Source organism: Armigeres subalbatus, chromosome 2, assembly GCF_024139115.2.
Source record: "Armigeres subalbatus isolate Guangzhou_Male chromosome 2, GZ_Asu_2, whole genome shotgun sequence".
Taxonomy (NCBI): domain Eukaryota; kingdom Metazoa; phylum Arthropoda; class Insecta; order Diptera; family Culicidae; genus Armigeres; species Armigeres subalbatus.
The window spans coordinates 257,266,499-257,283,379 of record NC_085140.1 but is presented as its reverse complement, the minus strand read 5'-3'; the positions used below and the strand labels follow the sequence as shown (position 1 = coordinate 257,283,379).

The following is a 16,881-nucleotide window of genomic DNA, read 5'->3' as shown; positions in this document are numbered from 1 at the left end:
ATGCTCATTCAATCAACGTTGGCTGTCTTGCCCCATGTGGAAATTTTGCCCCACTTACCCCTAGGCCTAGGTTATGAATGATAAGGGGCAAGTTTGATTTTATTATGATTTGCAACAATATGACAACGCTTCATTTATCAACTATCTTGCACAGAACCTCGTATTGATTGAATCGCTCCCGAATCCTCTTGACACTCATATTCTTTGATCAGCTCCCTCAAACACTGTTCGGCATCTACAAACTCCCTCTCCTCCATTCCTTCGCCTGTGTACCAGTGCAGGAAGGCTTTCCGTCTGTACATGGTACCGAATTGATTCAACAGCCGTTGGAACAACTGAGTGATGGCTGTGGTGTTTGCTATGAAAGTCGCAGCCATTTTCAACCCCACCGGTGGAATGTCACAAATGGCCGATTTTACATTATTCGGAATCGAATGAGAGAAGCTGTCAGAGTTTTTCTGCCTTATGTTGGCCATTTGTTCTTCCACATTTCTGGTGGATACGCGTCCTCGGAAAAGAGCGGCTGCTGTCAAATATTTGCCCTTCGATGGCGAACAAGCCGCCATGAGGTTGCGTTCGTCGAAGATTTGATAGACCAGTTCCGGAACCGAGAGACCTCGATAGCATTGACTTTCCTTAGACGTGAGTGGCGCAACGCCGGGTACGAAAAAGTGTAGTTTTTTGTAAGGAACCATGTTGGTCAACAGCTTCCGAAGATCTGAGTTCAATTGGCCGGGGTAACGGAAGCTGCAGGTTATTCCGGACATTGCCATAGATATCAGGTGGTTGAGATCGTCAATTGTGGGTTTTTCGACCCGAAGAGTCGTCATATTGATGTTAAAAAGGGCTTCATTGTCCAGACAGAACGTTTCGTCACTGCATTCTATCATGCCGTTCAATGCGAATACAGCATTGTACGGTTCCACCACAACCTCTGACACCTAAAATTTCATCAATTAGACATTTCATTTTGTTTTTCGTGCGAGCAATATCAATACCTTCTCAGACGGTATCACGCTGAAAGTATTAATAATCTTCCGTGGATATTCATCCTTCAGGTTCTCCATCATTAACGTCCCCAAGCCGGATCCTGTTCCCCCACCGATTGAATGCACCATCTGAAATCCCTGGAAACAATCGCATCCTTCCACCAATTTCCTAGCCACGTTCATGATCTTATCCAACATCTCGGCGCCTTCCGTGTGATATCCGCGTGCCCAGTTGTTACCTGCGCCGAGCACCCCGTTGACCATACTTTCCGGAGAAAAAAGCTGCCCAAAACGGCTGCACTTCAGCCCGAGCATCGTACCCGGTTCTAGATCGGCAAAGATGGCTCTCGGAACGAAGTTGCAGCACGGAGCCTCATCGTAGTACACGTTGATGCGCTGCAGCGGTAGGAAGTGCTTCCCAACAAATTGACCGCGTTCGTTCAGACAGTGTTCCTCGCAGATGGTTTCCCAGAAGGTTTGGGCGATTTTGTTGCCACATTGGCCCAGATGCAGGGTTACAATTTCACGCATTACTTTTAATTTAGAAGTATACAAATTGTCCGAAACGTAAATTTAGGTTTTTTTTCAAGCAGTTTTCTTTTTTATGATGAAAATTGTCACATGCCTGCTACGATACGAAAAACTTGTTACGAAAATTTTAAATAAATCGAAACCTAGTCCTAGTTCCGAAACCTGTAGCCTATAAGACAGGACAGGAAATGAGGACGATTTACGGACTCTCCATAGACTGCGTGACTGTCGACGTATACCATGGACCGTGCTGAATAAAGATGATTGTTATGTACTGCAGAGGCCACTCTGGCCTTAAGCTGAATACATAAAATAAGCTTATAAGAAATGCCTGAAAAAACTGTTTTTCCCATTTTTTTTAATTCACTTCTACTGCCTATTAATTCTGAACTAATAAAACCGACATCATGTGAGGAATGCAGTAAAATGCCAACAGTTGGAAAGTAATATTCCACAATATAGTAGTGTTGCAAATAATTAAGAAGATGCAAAGCTGAGAGTTTATAGATCCATTGCGTTCTAAATCGGCACTGCACTTTGATTCAATGCGTTAATTTGCTCTTCCATGAAAACATCCAAACACATGTTAGGTGGTCGGTGACCTAAATCATTCCTACGTTGTATAGAAAGCCTTAAGACACATTGTGCATTATATGACATTCCCACTTGTAGCTCTTTCTGCTTTTATGTCCCTTTTAAGTGTGTCACACTCAGAAATTCTGCCACAACCGATTGAAAAGCATTGAAGTGCACTATGTGCTTTTTTGTTCGAGTAATGAAACATTCCACAATTTCAACTGCGATGCCGTTTTACATGTGAATGCACATTCACCATCACCCGGAAATAAAATACAGGATTGTGCAATTTACGATTTGTCCTTTTTTTCTCTCTTGTGCATTGTTGCAGGCGCTGCAAAAATTTCAAAAGACACAGCAAGTCACCACCAAAAGCGGCATCGAGCAGGAGGATGCCTTGCTCAACGAGTCCGCCGCAATGGAAACGTCGCTCAACCTGCAAATCCTGGAGCTGGAAAATGAAACCAAACAGCTGCGACACGAGCTGGAGCGGGTCACGAACGAACGGGACCGGATGTTGCAGGAGAATTCGGAAATCGGCCGAGATAAATCCGGCGCGGAAGCGGAACGAGCTCGGTTAAAGGCCGAACTGAAAGACATGAAATACAGGGAAACACGAATGCTCAGCGACTACAGTGAACTGGAGGAGGAGAACATTTCCCTACAAAAGCAGGTGTCCAGCTTGCGGAGTTCACAGGTGGGTTGATGAAAGTTAATATGATTGAATCAATGCTTAATTATTTTATTCTGTGATAGGTCGAATTTGAAGGTGCCAAACATGAACTTAGAAGACTCTCAGAGGAAATAGAGTTGCTCAACTCACAAGTGGAGGAGTTGGCTAGCTTGAAAAAAATCGCTGAAAAGCAAATGGAAGATGCACTGACCGCGCTGCAAGTAAGATTGTTTTTTTGCACTTCTACTCAATTTTGCATTCTATTTAAATGTTACTCTCATTGTAGATTGAACGCGAACAAAAGTATGCACTGAAGAAAGAGCTTGATACACATATCAATCGGGAATCGATGTACAACATTAGCAATCTGGCAATCAGTATACGGGGCATGGAGGAGAGCACGCTGAATAGCAGCGATTGTGAAGACGAAATGCCTACCTTGAAGTACGTATGCGTAATTATGATTAAATGTCGCAAATCTAAGATCCCTAATTTATTTTCCACAGAGACTCGACACTCAAACGGTTGGAAACGTTGGAGGCAGAGACGGCCGATCTCAAGTCACCCGACGGCACCAAGGTCGATCTGTTCTCCGAGATCCATCTGAACGAGCTGAAAAAACTGGAAAAGCAATTGGAGTCGATCGACAGCGAGAAACTCAGCTTGACGGCCAACCTGCGGGAAGCGCAGCAGAATCTGGACAAGAGTCAGAACGAAATGCAGAACTTCATGGCCAAGATTACGCTACTCGCTGCTCATGTGGATGCGCTGGCGAATCTCAAGAAACAGATTGCGGCGGAGGACAAATTTGCAAGTGAGTTTATTGTACCTTGTGTTTACCTACCTTGCAATGGGCCCTCCTTAGCCAAGCGGTAAAATGCGCGGCTATAAAGCAAGGCCATGCTGAGGGTGGCTGGGTTCGATTCCCGGTGCCGGTCTAGGCAATTTTCGGTCTGGAAATTGTCTCGAATTCCCTGGTCATAAATGTATCATCGTGTTAGCCTCATGATATACAAATGCAAAAATGGTAACTTGGCTTAGAAACCTCGCGGTTAATAACTGTGGAAGTGCTGACACTAAGGCGGCAATGTCTCAGTGGGGGATGTAATGCCACTAAGAAAAAGAGAAGATGAAGTTTACCTACCTTGTACCTGGTTGGCTACAGCGTCGATACACCTATGCCAGGCGTATTGTAGAGCATGTTCTCTTACCCTTGACTCTTCCCTCTCAGCAGGGATGATCACAAACAAAATGAATATGCGCGACCCATATTTAGTGCATCATACAAACATATTTATTGCTCATTAAACAGAGCCTAGCTGTCCCTACTCTGGTTAGACTTAATCTAGTGTTTAGAACTTAACAAATGCAACTGGTTTGCTCACCGAATTTAAGTGCGCCGCTACTGGGATATGCCTCTCCCCCTGAGCAGCGGGACGCTAGTGACGTGCTGGCCGATGTACTCCCGGACGAACATGCTGATTCGCGACGCTGGTACCCAACTCTATAGCGACGACGACTGCCGCTCCTCGATGTGAGATCGATGGTCCTACGTTCACTTCGACCACTGACAATGGTTGGTTTGCTGCTCGCCGGTGTTCGTGGCAACGTTCACCGTATCCTCTGACGCTTCGAGATCGAATTTTCGGTTTTGTGGCTCCCCGTCCGTAGCACCCGGTGTATCGCCAGGCAATCGATGACACGGCCTAAGCGCTCTCGCCTAATAGCGTACTGTACCGGATATCGCCCACTCTGAACCCGCGACGGTGAAATCGCAATCTGAGGATGCTAAATAAAGCCCCTGTGGCGGGGTCTTTTTCCGAAATGCACCCTCTCGTTGAGTAAGATCTCGTTGGTTCTCGAGCTCTTTCGGAATTCTTGATCGTATAGATCAGAATCGGGTTGTGGTGTGCGGCGGGCTATGGTGGTGATTTTGGTTGTAGCGAGGCACTAGTGCCGGTTTTTTACGCGATGCGCTCTACGGAGGCAATGAGGCGAATATCTGCCAATCGTCACCAGGCCGCACCTGATCGCTTTGGGGTTATAATTCCGTGCGCGATGTTCCAACGATGCACTTAGCAGAATTAAAGCGGTTCTGCTGATAAGAACGAGTTATCCGGGTGTTACGATGGCTGAGCCTGCCCTTGTCGTGTTCTGCAAATTTAGATCTGCACTTCACACTGCTGTCCGGGAAAATACAAAGCTGCACGGGTAGCGCAAGTGCTTCTGCTTGCGAAGGAGGTACTTTTCAGACAATTTTCTCCTGACCGGATCTTTGTTGACGTTGCGGCTCAGCACGTCACAGATACGATCGCAATGATATTTTGCGTTTACGGTTTAGGGGTGTTTATGTTTTTCTTATCGATATTTTGCTTTCCTTATTTTCTACATTCGAACTGGTCTTCTCATCGACCATTTATTTTACAACTGTAACACAATCCTACCGAGTGGGCTGAATTTTTCGTGAATCGCGACAGTGATTCACGAAAAATTCATCAAAACTTCACTTCCTCAAGAAGTGTGTTGGAGACTGAACTGATCACGATGGTTACATGACGAAGGACTAAAGTGTGAGAACCTGCCGTTCTCCAGAAATAGAGCTCAGATCATCAACTAAGCAAACATAATGCAGCACCCGAGATGCTAAAAGAATGTGATCAGAATACCAACGATACTTGGCCAGAATGTCTCCAACTCAGTTCTTGTTTGTTCTTAAACCGTCACCCACTACAGTGAACATTCAAAGATTCTTTGACAGATTTATTATTGAAATCTGCAAGAACTAACAAATAACGAATAACAGTAAATTGGCTCATATTAATATTGTCCGCATCCAAGTGGTGGAATTGGCACGCAAAAAACTCTCAACCGGCCGCAGCCAGCTGGGAGGTGGTCGTTTGATTTAGAAGAATGGATGGATTTAATCATCCCACTCACCGCGAGCCCTACAAGGGTTTTACCGCGCCCTTGGGTCGCGTTGCTTAGGATCCGAAGATCAGGATGGTTTCACGGGAGGCTCCTACGACCAGAAGACTGATCGATTTGATAGTGCTCTGCTAGGCTTTTAGTTTCCGTCTGCGACTGGCGAGGTTTCGGTTGCAGTTGTAGGGCCTCAAGCCAAGTCCGCGCTGCGTGTTTTGTTGCTTGCGCTCTATAGTTGGCAACTGTATTGTTGCTTACATAGCTGAGAATTGGTTTTTGCTAATCGGCTTTGAGATCTTTGGCGTGGTACCTTCCTTGCTTTCCTGTCACTACGTCCTCTAGTGAGTACATGTTGTGGCCTAGCACTTCCTTTACGATTGCCGCTGTGAATTTCGGGTTAAGCTTCTGATTTATGCCGTCCACCTTTGACGAAAGGCTGAAGTTTTTCCGCCAAACCACATCGCCGATTTTGAAAGACACTGATCTCGTTCTCATGTTGTAGCGCTGCTTGCTCTTCTCATGACTGGTTTTCAGGCGTTGCGCAACGAATGCATGTATGCGTTTCAGAGTTGATAGACGAACTTCTTGGGCTATTTTGGGATCGTGATGAGTATTTAACTTTTGTTGTTTGTACAGATCCGTGTGAAGTATCAAGTCCCGCCCAAAGTTCGCAAAGTGCGGACTCACTCCTGTCGATTCATGCTTCACTTTTCAATTGCTGATGGCAGCTACGATTGCAGGTAGGTTTTCGTCCCATGTCCTGTGGTCTTCCTTCAATAACGCCCGGATACATGTTATCAGCACCCTGTTTACCCGTTCTGCATTATTCACCATTGGGCAATAGTACGCAGTTTTCATATGCTCGATTTGGTGCCGGGTTAACAGCGATCGGAATGCTGCGGATATAAACTGTTTGCCATTATCCGTGAGCACTATTCTTGGACGGGAGAAACGCAGGAACACCTCATTTTCTAGAAAGTTCACCATCTTTACCGCATCCGCGCTTCGCATGGGATGTGCTATGACATACTTTGTGACCCAGTCGACGGCTACTAACATCACGGTATTCCCTGCGGCCGAGCGCGTCAAAGGCCCGACGAAGTCCAACGACAGTAGTTCCCAGGGCAATCTTGCTGGTTTAGCATTGCCCATCGTCGGCATCATCGTTGTAGTAGACGCTTTACTTGCCTTGCATCTCCCAATGTCCTCTCGCATCTTTGGCCAATAGAAATGTGCTTGTATCTTGTGCCATGTTTTGTCGAAACCCAAGTGAGCACCTGTGGCTGAATCGTGGAATCTTTTGATCATTTCCGCACGTTCTTCTATCGGCAACACCTTCTTCCACTTATGCGTGATGTTTCTCAGTTCATCAGTGCAGCGGCAATGTTTGTAGATTTCTCCGTTGACGTTTCGAAAGTCTGGGAACTGTTCCTGGCGTTTGTTGACGTTTTCCTTCAATCTTCTGTACCATTCATCGACGGTATTTTGCGGGTCGAACGATATCGATGCGACGATTCTGGAAAGCGCATCCGGCACAATATTGGCGGACCCTTTTCTATATTTTATCTCGAAATCGAAAGCGTTCAATCGGAGTATCCATCTACACATCAGAGCTGTCGGGTTCTTTATGGACCGCAGGTACGAGAGTGTTGAGTGATCACAGTAAACTGTGAATCTGACTCCTTCAACATACCCTCGAAATTTTTCGATGGCGCGAATGACCGCCAGGCATTCTCGCTCTGTTACGGAATAGTTGCGCTCCGAAGCTGACAGTTTCTGAGAAAAATATCCAATTGGATGTTCCTCCCCATCGAACTCCTGCGTGAGAACGGCTCCTATCGCCACATCACTCGCGTCACAAGCTATTGAGAATGGTTGTGCGTAGTTAGGCATCGCGAGAACGGGAGCGGAAACCAGCAACGACTTCAGTTTTACGAACGCGTCCTCAGCCTGCGAAGTCCACCGGAATTTGTTTTTCGTCTTCGTCAGTTCGGTCAACGGAACCGCAATTCTCGAAAAGTCTTGGATGAACCTTCTATACCAATTACACAGGCCCAAGAATCTTTGTACTTCTCGTCTGGTTTGTGGTCTAGGGAAGTCTACGATGCACGATACCTTATCTTGGTCGACATTCCAGCCGTTTTCGTTTAGCACGTATCCCAAGTATTTCATTTCCTTGCGACAAAACTTTGACTTCTGCTGCGAGATGGTCAGGTTGGCTCTACGTAGTCGTGTTGCAACTTCCTTCAACAGCCTCAAATGCTCTTCAAATGTTCGGGAACAAATGATAATGTCGTCTAGGTAATGAAATACGTGTGGTTCGAGATCTGCAAACAGGTATGTCATCAGGCGAGACAAAGCTTGACTTGCAGTGCAGAGCCCAAATGGCACCACCTTGAACTGGAAATGGCCCCGTCCCGGCACGGTGAATGCTGTCAGTGGTCTTGATGTTTCGTCCAGCGGCATCTGCCAAAAAGCATCCTTGAGGTCAATCGAAGATATGAAATAGCACCCACTAAGGTTGCTGATGATAGACGCCATTTGCGGAATCGGGTGTCCCTCGTTCACCATAATTGAGTTGAGGTATCTAGCGTCCAGGCAGATCCTGTATTGTCCGGTTTTCTTTTTAACAGCAACGAGCGGATTGTTCCACGGTGAGAACATTGCTTCCTCTATGACGTCTAGCGCTTTCATACGATCCACCTCTTTGTTGACTTCGTCCATGACGTATTTTGACATGTGATAGACTCTTTGCTTTTTCGGTTTCGCTCCACCAACTTCAATGCGATGTGTGTACATGTTGGTTCTGCCTATCTTGCCTTCTCCACTAATAGGAAACGATGCTACCACTAGATCTAACTGCTTCTGTTGTTCGGCAGTAAGCTGCCGCATCGGCTCCTCCTCTTGCCGTTCTTCTTCGGTTGTCATTTCTATGGCTTCACAAATTGCGCGCACCCCAAACTTTTGCCAAAAGTTCATGCCAAGGATTACACAACTCGGCATCGTTGGTACTAACAGCACTGGCAAAGTTTCGTTCCGGCCATTGTATGCAATGGGTAAGTTGACGAACTCTGTTATGCTGTGTTTTGTTCCATCTGCTGTTTGTACTCCTCCTTGAACGGCATTCTTCTTCAGGTGTAATTCTTCGACCATTTTTAGGTGCTGGCCTCCTAGTAACGAACAGTTAGCGCCACTGTCCAATAGTCCTGTTAGCTGTCTACCAAGGATTGATATCACTGCGTGCGGCCTGTTGTCATTCTCGGTGTTGATAATGATGGAGTGTATTTGACTTAGTTCTGAAAAGTCCGAGGAGTCGTAAAGAGCGGGCGAAGAATTTGGTTCCTCGGTTACTGCTGATTCCCCGCCTTGCCGTTTCCCTGATTGGGAGTACAGGTTGGGCAGTTACGTAAAGAGTATCCCTTCTGTCCACACCTGTAACAGAAGAACATCGCCTGCGGCTTATGACAGTCCATGAATCTGTGTCCCTCTTCGTCACAATAGTGCTGTCCAATGAGCAGCTCGAAGTAGCTCGAAGTTGTTCCTGTCACGCTCATGCCCATTTGTTGACAAAAAAGAACGAGCAGGACGGGAACAACTTCGAGCTACTTCGAGCTGCTCATTGGACAGCACTAATTCCAGCATAGCAATGATCGACGTTGTTCCTCCTCGATCGAGTGTTCAGTTGCTTGCATCTGTTCTCGCTGTTGTTGGTACTTCTGTGGATTTGGCTGGTTTATTGGGACTTCGGATGTCCCTGATTCGAAGCGGGGTGGGAGTGAGGCCGGACGACGGAATTGATCTTTGCGGTCGAACCGAACTTTCAGTGCATTGACTTGTTGAATTAGGTTTTCTAACTGCTTGCTGCAATTGTCTTCCTCCCGCTGTTCGTCTTCTATACGCTCTCGGTGGGCCACATGTTCGATGTTTTCTTGGTAGTTTTCCAACGCATGAACTCTCCCAAAACGCACAGGAGTTGGTTGTTGAATGTGTTTTTGAGCCGTATTGGGTGTCGCGTAGTTCGGTTCCAGCTCACCGAATTTAAGTGCGCCGCTACTGGGATATGCCTCTCCCCCTGAGCAGCGGGACGCTAGTGACGTGCTGGCCGATTTACTCCCGGACGAACATGCTGATTCGCGACGCTGGTACCCAACTCTATAGCGACGACGACTGCCGCTCCTCGATGTGAGATCGATGGTCCTGCGTTCACTTCGACCACTAACAATGGTTGGTTTGCTGCTCGCCGGTGTTCGTGGCAACGTTCACCGTATCCTCTGACGCTTCGAGATCGAATTTTCGGTTTTGTGGCTCCCCGTCCGTAGCACCCGGTGTATCGCCAGGCAATCGATGACACGGCCTAAGCGCTCTCGCCTAATAGCGTACTGCACCGGATATCGCCCACTCTGAACCCGCGACGGTGAAATCGCAATCTGAGGATGCTAAATAAAGCCCTGTGGCGGGGCCTTTTCCGAAATGCACCCTCTCGTTGAGTAAGATCTCGTTGGTTCTCGAGCTCTTTCGGAATTCTTGATCGTATAGATCAGAATCGGGTTGTGGTGTGCGGCGGGCTATGGTGGTGATTTTGGTTGTAGCGAGGCACTAGTGCCGGTTTTCACGCGATGCGTTCTACGGAGGCAATGAGGCGAATATCTGCAAATCGTCACCAGGCCGCACCTGATCGCTTTGGGTTATAATTCCGTGCGCGATGTTCCAACGATGCACTTAGCAGAATTAAAGCGGTTCTGCTGATAAGAACGAGTTATCCGGGTGTTACGATGGCTGAGCCTGCCCTTGTCGTGTTCTGCAAATTTAGATCTGCACTTCACACTGCTGTCCGGGAAAATACAAAGCTGCACGGGTAGCGCAAGTGCTTCTGCTTGCGAAGGAGGTACTTTTTCAGACAATTTTCTCCTGACCGGATCTTTGTTGACGTTGCGGCTCAGCACGTCACAGATACGATCGCAATGATATTTTGTGTTTACGGTTTAGGGGTGTTTATGTTTTTCTTATCGATATTTTGCTTTCCTTATTTTCTACATTCGAACTGGTCTTCTCATCGACCATTTATTTTACAACTGTAACAAGCACCATAATCGTCGGTCTTGGGCGATGTTCGTCCAGTTTCCTTGAACATTTAGGGGCGACACCTACGTAGTGTTTTTTCTACGCCACGTGCAAAAATAACGCAGGTATGCATCGGCGCGCCGACACTGCATTTTCGCTTTTACCCTTTGTATACTTTCGTCCTTTGAACGCTTCTTGCTCGCATCGTTGAAAAGACGTGCAGCCAGCGTGTTCATTGCTTTCCACGCAGTTATCGGCCTCTGTCGGGTTCGCGGTTGAATATTGTTTTCGCTATACTTTCTTCCGACATTCGCATTAATTGACCAGCCCACTGAATCCTGAAGCCTCGCAACCATGTACTTTGTCGTGGTAGAGTTGATAGTTAAGCCTATCCTCGCCGTCTCCCTCTTCAGTGGGACAAAGTGCCCTGTACTGCCCTGCGATCGATTCCAATGAGGTCGATGTCGTTACCTTCCTTAGCTGGGCGGTAAGTGGCGCGGTTACAAAGCAAGACCATGCTGAAGGTGGCTGGGTTTGATTCCCGGTCCGGTCTAGGAAATTTTCCCGACTTCTCTGGGCATAAATGTATCATTGTGTTAGCCTCATGATATACGACTGCAAAAATGGTAACTCGGCTTTGAAACCTCGCAGCTAACTGTGGAAGTGCTTAATGAACACTGCGAGGCGGTAAGGTCCCAGTGGGAGATTTAATGGCAATAAGAAGTAGAAGAAGAAGAACGATGTCGTTCGCAAAGTCCAGGGCAATCTGCGGCCATGTGATGATAGTGGCGTTCCTCTGCATGCCAGCTCTCTTAATCGTATCCTCGAGTTGAACAAACAATTCGAAAGTGCATCGCCCTGCTTCAATCCATCTAAGGTCATAAATGAGGTTGACACTGAATGCAATCCGAATACTTGATTTCCAACCATCAATCGTTGCACGTATAAGCCTAATAAGTTTCGCCGGAAAACCATGTTCATGCATTATCTGCCACAACTCTTTTTTCACTAAATCATTCGCTACTTCGAAATCAATGAACAAATGACGATCTGATCCGTCGTCGATCGACCCTCACAAAAACCTTCTTAAGCGGTCTCAGTTTGTTAAACAGAAAGTTTAAGAAGCTCGACCGGGAATTCGTTCATTCCAGCAGCTTCACTGTTTTTCAACTCATTTAAAGCGTTCCTAATCTTATCCAGCGTTGGTGGTTTCACAACTTGACCGTCGTCGACTACGCCCATCCTACTTCTTAGGGAAGATCCATTAATTACGTAACGCAAAAATTTGCCATTTTCAACCCCCCTCCCCCCTATGTCACACTTTTTGTATGAAACATTGAAAATTTTTGTATGGATTGTCACACTTCGGTCAACCCCCCTCCCCCCTCAAAGCGTTACGTAATTTGTGGATGCTCCCTTATAACACATTCGGTTACATCATTCATCGTATATCAGAGCTGTTTTCGAATGAATGAAATATGTTTTCATAATCTATCCACAGATGTGTCCAACAACAAGGACAAGGTGATGAACGACAAGCTGAACGAGGCCATTCAGCTGTATTCGAATTGGTTTACCCTCAGCTCGAAGGAAATCGACACTTTGAAGGCCGATCTAGTCGAATTGCAAAAGGGCCTGAACTGCTCAGACGCCATGGCTGTGCTACGTAATGAAATTACCAACCTTAAAAATAAGGTCAGTTGATTTGAGCGATTTTTTTTTTGCAAAATATTGGCTAACTATAAACTCTTCATTTGCAGTTACTATCCTCAGAGCAGAAATCATTGGATCTGCACAGCGACGTGCATGTACTGACAACGCTGTCCCAAACCGCTGGCCAAAGTCTGAACTTCACCCGCAGCAATCTGGTATCACTAAGTGACGATCTCGCCCAGCTTTACCATCTAGTTTGCACAGTAAACGGTGAGACGCCGAATCGTGTCCTACTGGATCACAAGAATGACGATCTGAGGTCTGTCATACTGATCTGTGGCTTAATATTCGTATTCACATAAACTCTTCCATCCCGACAGCTTCGACAACGATTCCCTGTCTACCATCCAGTCGCAGCTCAAGTCCGACATCCTCACCTCGAAGCCGCACGTTTTCGAGGATCTGCAGGCGCTCAGCGATGCGGTCGAGATCAAGAAGTACGTCGACACGATCAGCGACCAGATCAAGTACCTCAAGAGTGCCGTCGAGCACACGATCGAACTGAACAAGGACAAGGTCTCGGACGTGGCCGCAGGCGACAAGGACGCCAAGGAGGAGATCGCCGATCTGCATGAACAGATCATCAAGCTCAAGAGTTTGCTCTCGACGAAGCGGGAACAGATCGCCACCCTGCGGACGGTACTCAAATCGAACAAGAACACGGCCGAGGTTGCTCTGACGAACCTCAAGTCCAAGTACGAGAACGAGAAGCTGGTGGTGAGCGACACCATGTCCAAGTTGCGAAACGAACTGAGAATCCTCAAAGAGGATGCCGCTACCTTCTCGAGTAAGGCTGATGATTGGACTCAAGACAATGATTGATTATAATTATTTTATTCTATTCTGTTAAGGTCTCCGGGCGATGTTTGCTGCCCGTTGCGAGGAGTACGTAACGCAGGTGGATGAGCTGACACACCAGCTGTCGGCTGCCGAAGAAGAGAAGAAGACTCTGAACCAACTGCTGAGGTTGGCGGTGCAGCAGAAGTTGAGCCTTACCCAAAAATTGGAGGAACTGGAAATGGATCGGTAAGTAACTGTAAAATGTAGCTTGCAAACGAATGCTATTTTTTAATAGTGGAAAATAGGTATTCGAGGATTAGTTAAATACTCTGCCAAAGAGTTTTCAAACAAATATGTTGGATTGTCAATCCGACATCCGTGATTGATCTGAACAATCGAAAGTGCACAGGCAAAAAATATTTGGGGTTTAGGATTGGCTTCTAACTTCGATGTATGTACACATAATAAGAGATCCATAACGGAATGTTAGTGTGGCATATGTTGTTAATCATTTCACTTGCCCAATCTAACTTAATTTAAACCTACGTCTCTTTCACATTGCATTCTGATTGCATTGCCAAGACAGCAAAGCAAACCATGCAATTTGAAAACCCACAGTAACAGATGTGTCTGTTGTATTAATGTCAAATATAGTCCACCTGATTCAGGTGCTTCAATATGTTGCGTCAAATGACTGCACCAAAAATAAAAACGGGAAAGTCAACTCGGGAACCGAAACTCTCGAATATGTCCAACAAGAACCTTTCTCCATCTGCAACATCTGCCGGACGCAGCAGAACGCAAATTCCGCGCCCCAAAAGTGCGAGTTTTTCTTATGAAGCCACAAAATCCGAAGATCGACGCCCATGGACGAATAGTGTGCTGATAGAGCCCAGATCTTCAAGTCGCGAAAAGGTCGAACCCAAATCCAATCTAGACCACAAGTTAGGATATATTCCTTCTTACATAAGGAAGAAAAAATCAACCATTTCGATAGACAAATCGCCGGTTTCAACAGAGAAGGGTGAGAATGAGAAACAACCCGTACAAATACCAAAATGTACCAGTCGTGCAGAATTGCAAAAACAAACCGAAGAGCTAAAAGATTGGAAAGAAAAGTATAGAATGCTTGAGGAGCAGAATCTGTTTCTCAAAGATGAGTCTGAGTCGTGGCAGGAAATCATTGCAGCGAAAAATGAAGAAATTAAGAATTTGGAAAACATTATCCAAGAAATGTCCGAGGAACAACTTAACCTGCGCAATGAACTAAAACACAAGGAGAAAATCGTCGAACCATCTCCAACGCGGAACGATCTTTTTGAACAAAATGATTCGCTACTTATGGAAAATGATTACTTGAAAAGGAATAACAATGCGCTGCTAGTTGAAATTGAAAATCTGAAAAAACATTTGGATGAAATTCGTAGTAAAGCAGATGAAGAACTCGTGGAAAGTAGGGCGGAAAAAATGTTGATTGGAAAACTGGAAAAGCATAATCAAATGTATCGTGCATCCCGCATTAAATTGAAGAAAATTATTCACAATCTGAAAACAGACAATCATCGCTTGCGATCAGCGATCGAGCAATATCCTGCCGATGGCTGGTTCGTCCTCGAAAAGGAAAGCGGGAAAAAAGGACACCAAATTGGAGATTGTGGCGAAGAAGCAATCGTTGACAGAACAGTTTACTTCGAAGGTGCCAGACAGCAGAAACGTTCTAAACAGAATGTCATTGAAGTGAAAAAGTACAAAGTTTAGTTTACTTGTGGAAGTCATGCTGCGCTTGAGAATAAAAATTCAAAATTCTTGCCTAAGGAGTAGTTTATGTTTGAGAACCCGTAACACAGAACCAAAAAATCTGTTGATTTTCCTGTTCTACAGACACTGAGTTTTTAATAACGGAAAGATTATTATTAAATTTTGTACTCTGTACTGCGTAGCTTTGGCCTTTGTTCGGCCAGATGCATGTTTCTTGTTGTTGAGTGGGAAGGAAACCATCCGTAACTCAGTAGTAAGGCGTATGGCTTTGTACGTAGCATATCTTGCTGATTGCTAGAGGTGACTGTAATCGAATCTCTATAAGGCCGATACAAATATTAAATTTATTTCATCTCCGACAGCTCTTGGAAGGTACGAGGGGGAATAAAAAAATAACAAGGAAACGAATGAAAAAAGTCCAAAATGCAATTATTATTTGAAATTTCAATAGAAAATGATAGCAAAGAATGTTCAGAACAAGCAAAGAATATGAATATTTGTAACATATTTATCCAGCAGTGAATTAGATTGTACGACACTTCGCGGTAAAACATTCCGCGGTTAACCATTTCGCGGTGTACCAGTTCGCGGTCTACCATTTCGCGTTCAGTATCATATCGCGGTATAACATTTCGCGGTTTATATTATTTGGCGGTATACCATTCCGCGGTTAGTACAATTCCGCGGTGAAACTTTTCGCGGTCAATACCAATTTGCAGGTTTAATTTTACTAATATTATAAATAGTTCAATAATGTGTTCTTTAGGTTTGTAAAGCCTTGAAATTCACCTAATTATTATGTATAGCGAATAATCATTGAGTTTACACCAGACTCATATAAATTAAAATCCCAACAAAAAAATGTTTTAAGCAAAACATATTTGCAAATACGACTACCGCCACCGCACCGGGGGTGACAATGGGTCTTGGGGTGAGAATGGGTCATCGCTTTCACTGGCAGTCAGGAGGTCGATGAGCAAAATCCATCCAGCATTCAATCCAATCTACAGGCATTCTAAGAGGTTGAAACAGTGACCCATTCTCACCCCCTTTGACCCATTGTCACCCCCGATGACGGTATGCAAAGAAGGCAAAACATCACAATTTGCCTTATACCGGGCAAATGCGAACATTTAAAGAAGACGAAACAACACATATTGTTTTATACCGGGCAAATGCGAACATTTGAAGAAGACCCCGAGCAAAGCTTGAGAGCAAATCTATAACTAATTTTGTTGTAGTGAAATCGCCTAATTTTGATAACTCAGGTTGATATCTTTTTGGTCGTTTTAACGGTTAAAAGATCAAAATCTACAGCAGAAAAATCTTACTGTGACATCAAATCGAAAACTATTCCTGCTATCGATGACAGCAAATCGAAAACTAATTTTGATATTGGTTCCGATAACAAAATAAGTACACAGTTTGATACCAGATCATACAATTTAGAAATCAACAGCAAAATGAGATCATAGCATGTAATCAGTCATGATGATTTATATATATATATATATATATATATATATATATATATTTTTTTTTTTTTTTTTTTTCCCTAGCCAAGGTCACGGGGGTTGACGGTACTGAAGATAATATTCATCTGTGTATCATATCACATTTGGAGCATATCTTGCTGATTGCTAGAGGTGACTGTAATCGAATCTCTATAAGGCCGATACAAATATTAAATTTATTTTATCTCCGACAGCTCTTGGAAGGTACGAGGGGGGAATAAAAAAATAACAAGGAGACGAATATAAAAAGTTCAAAATGCAATTATTGTTTGAAATTTTAATAGAAAATGATAGCAAAGAATGTTCAGAACAAGCAAAGAATATGAATATTTGTAACATATTTATCCAGCAGTGAATTAAGCAT

At 44.9% G+C, this 16,881-nt stretch overlaps 3 protein-coding genes across 3 annotated transcripts in view; 2 read left to right on the top strand and 1 right to left on the bottom strand.

Moving 5' to 3' along the window:
• The window catches only part of LOC134212112 (protein bicaudal D), a 90,714-nt gene that overhangs the window by 61,520 nt on the left and 12,313 nt on the right, over window positions 1-16,881 (top strand). Inside the window, exons 3-10 of the mRNA XM_062689663.1 lie at window positions 2,428-2,793; window positions 2,853-2,990; window positions 3,056-3,213; window positions 3,276-3,583; window positions 12,254-12,447; window positions 12,513-12,724; window positions 12,786-13,252; window positions 13,317-13,491. Coding sequence (XP_062545647.1) covers window positions 2,428-2,793; window positions 2,853-2,990; window positions 3,056-3,213; window positions 3,276-3,583; window positions 12,254-12,447; window positions 12,513-12,724; window positions 12,786-13,252; window positions 13,317-13,491 — 2,018 coding nt within the window. The remainder of the gene's footprint in view (window positions 1-2,427; window positions 2,794-2,852; window positions 2,991-3,055; window positions 3,214-3,275; window positions 3,584-12,253; window positions 12,448-12,512; window positions 12,725-12,785; window positions 13,253-13,316; window positions 13,492-16,881) is intronic.
• Window positions 22-1,620, bottom strand: LOC134216216 (tubulin beta chain-like). The gene is made up of 2 exons (XM_062695166.1): window positions 999-1,620; window positions 22-941 (listed from the first exon to the last, which is right to left on the bottom strand). Exons 1-2 carry the CDS (start codon window positions 1,518-1,520, stop codon window positions 138-140), a joined length of 1,326 nt encoding a protein of 441 aa, XP_062551150.1. The 5' UTR covers window positions 1,521-1,620; the 3' UTR covers window positions 22-137.
• On the top strand, window positions 13,815-15,050 carry LOC134216215 (uncharacterized). Its single transcript, XM_062695165.1, has one exon. It carries the CDS (start codon window positions 13,924-13,926, stop codon window positions 15,001-15,003), a length of 1,080 nt encoding a protein of 359 aa, XP_062551149.1. The 5' UTR covers window positions 13,815-13,923; the 3' UTR covers window positions 15,004-15,050.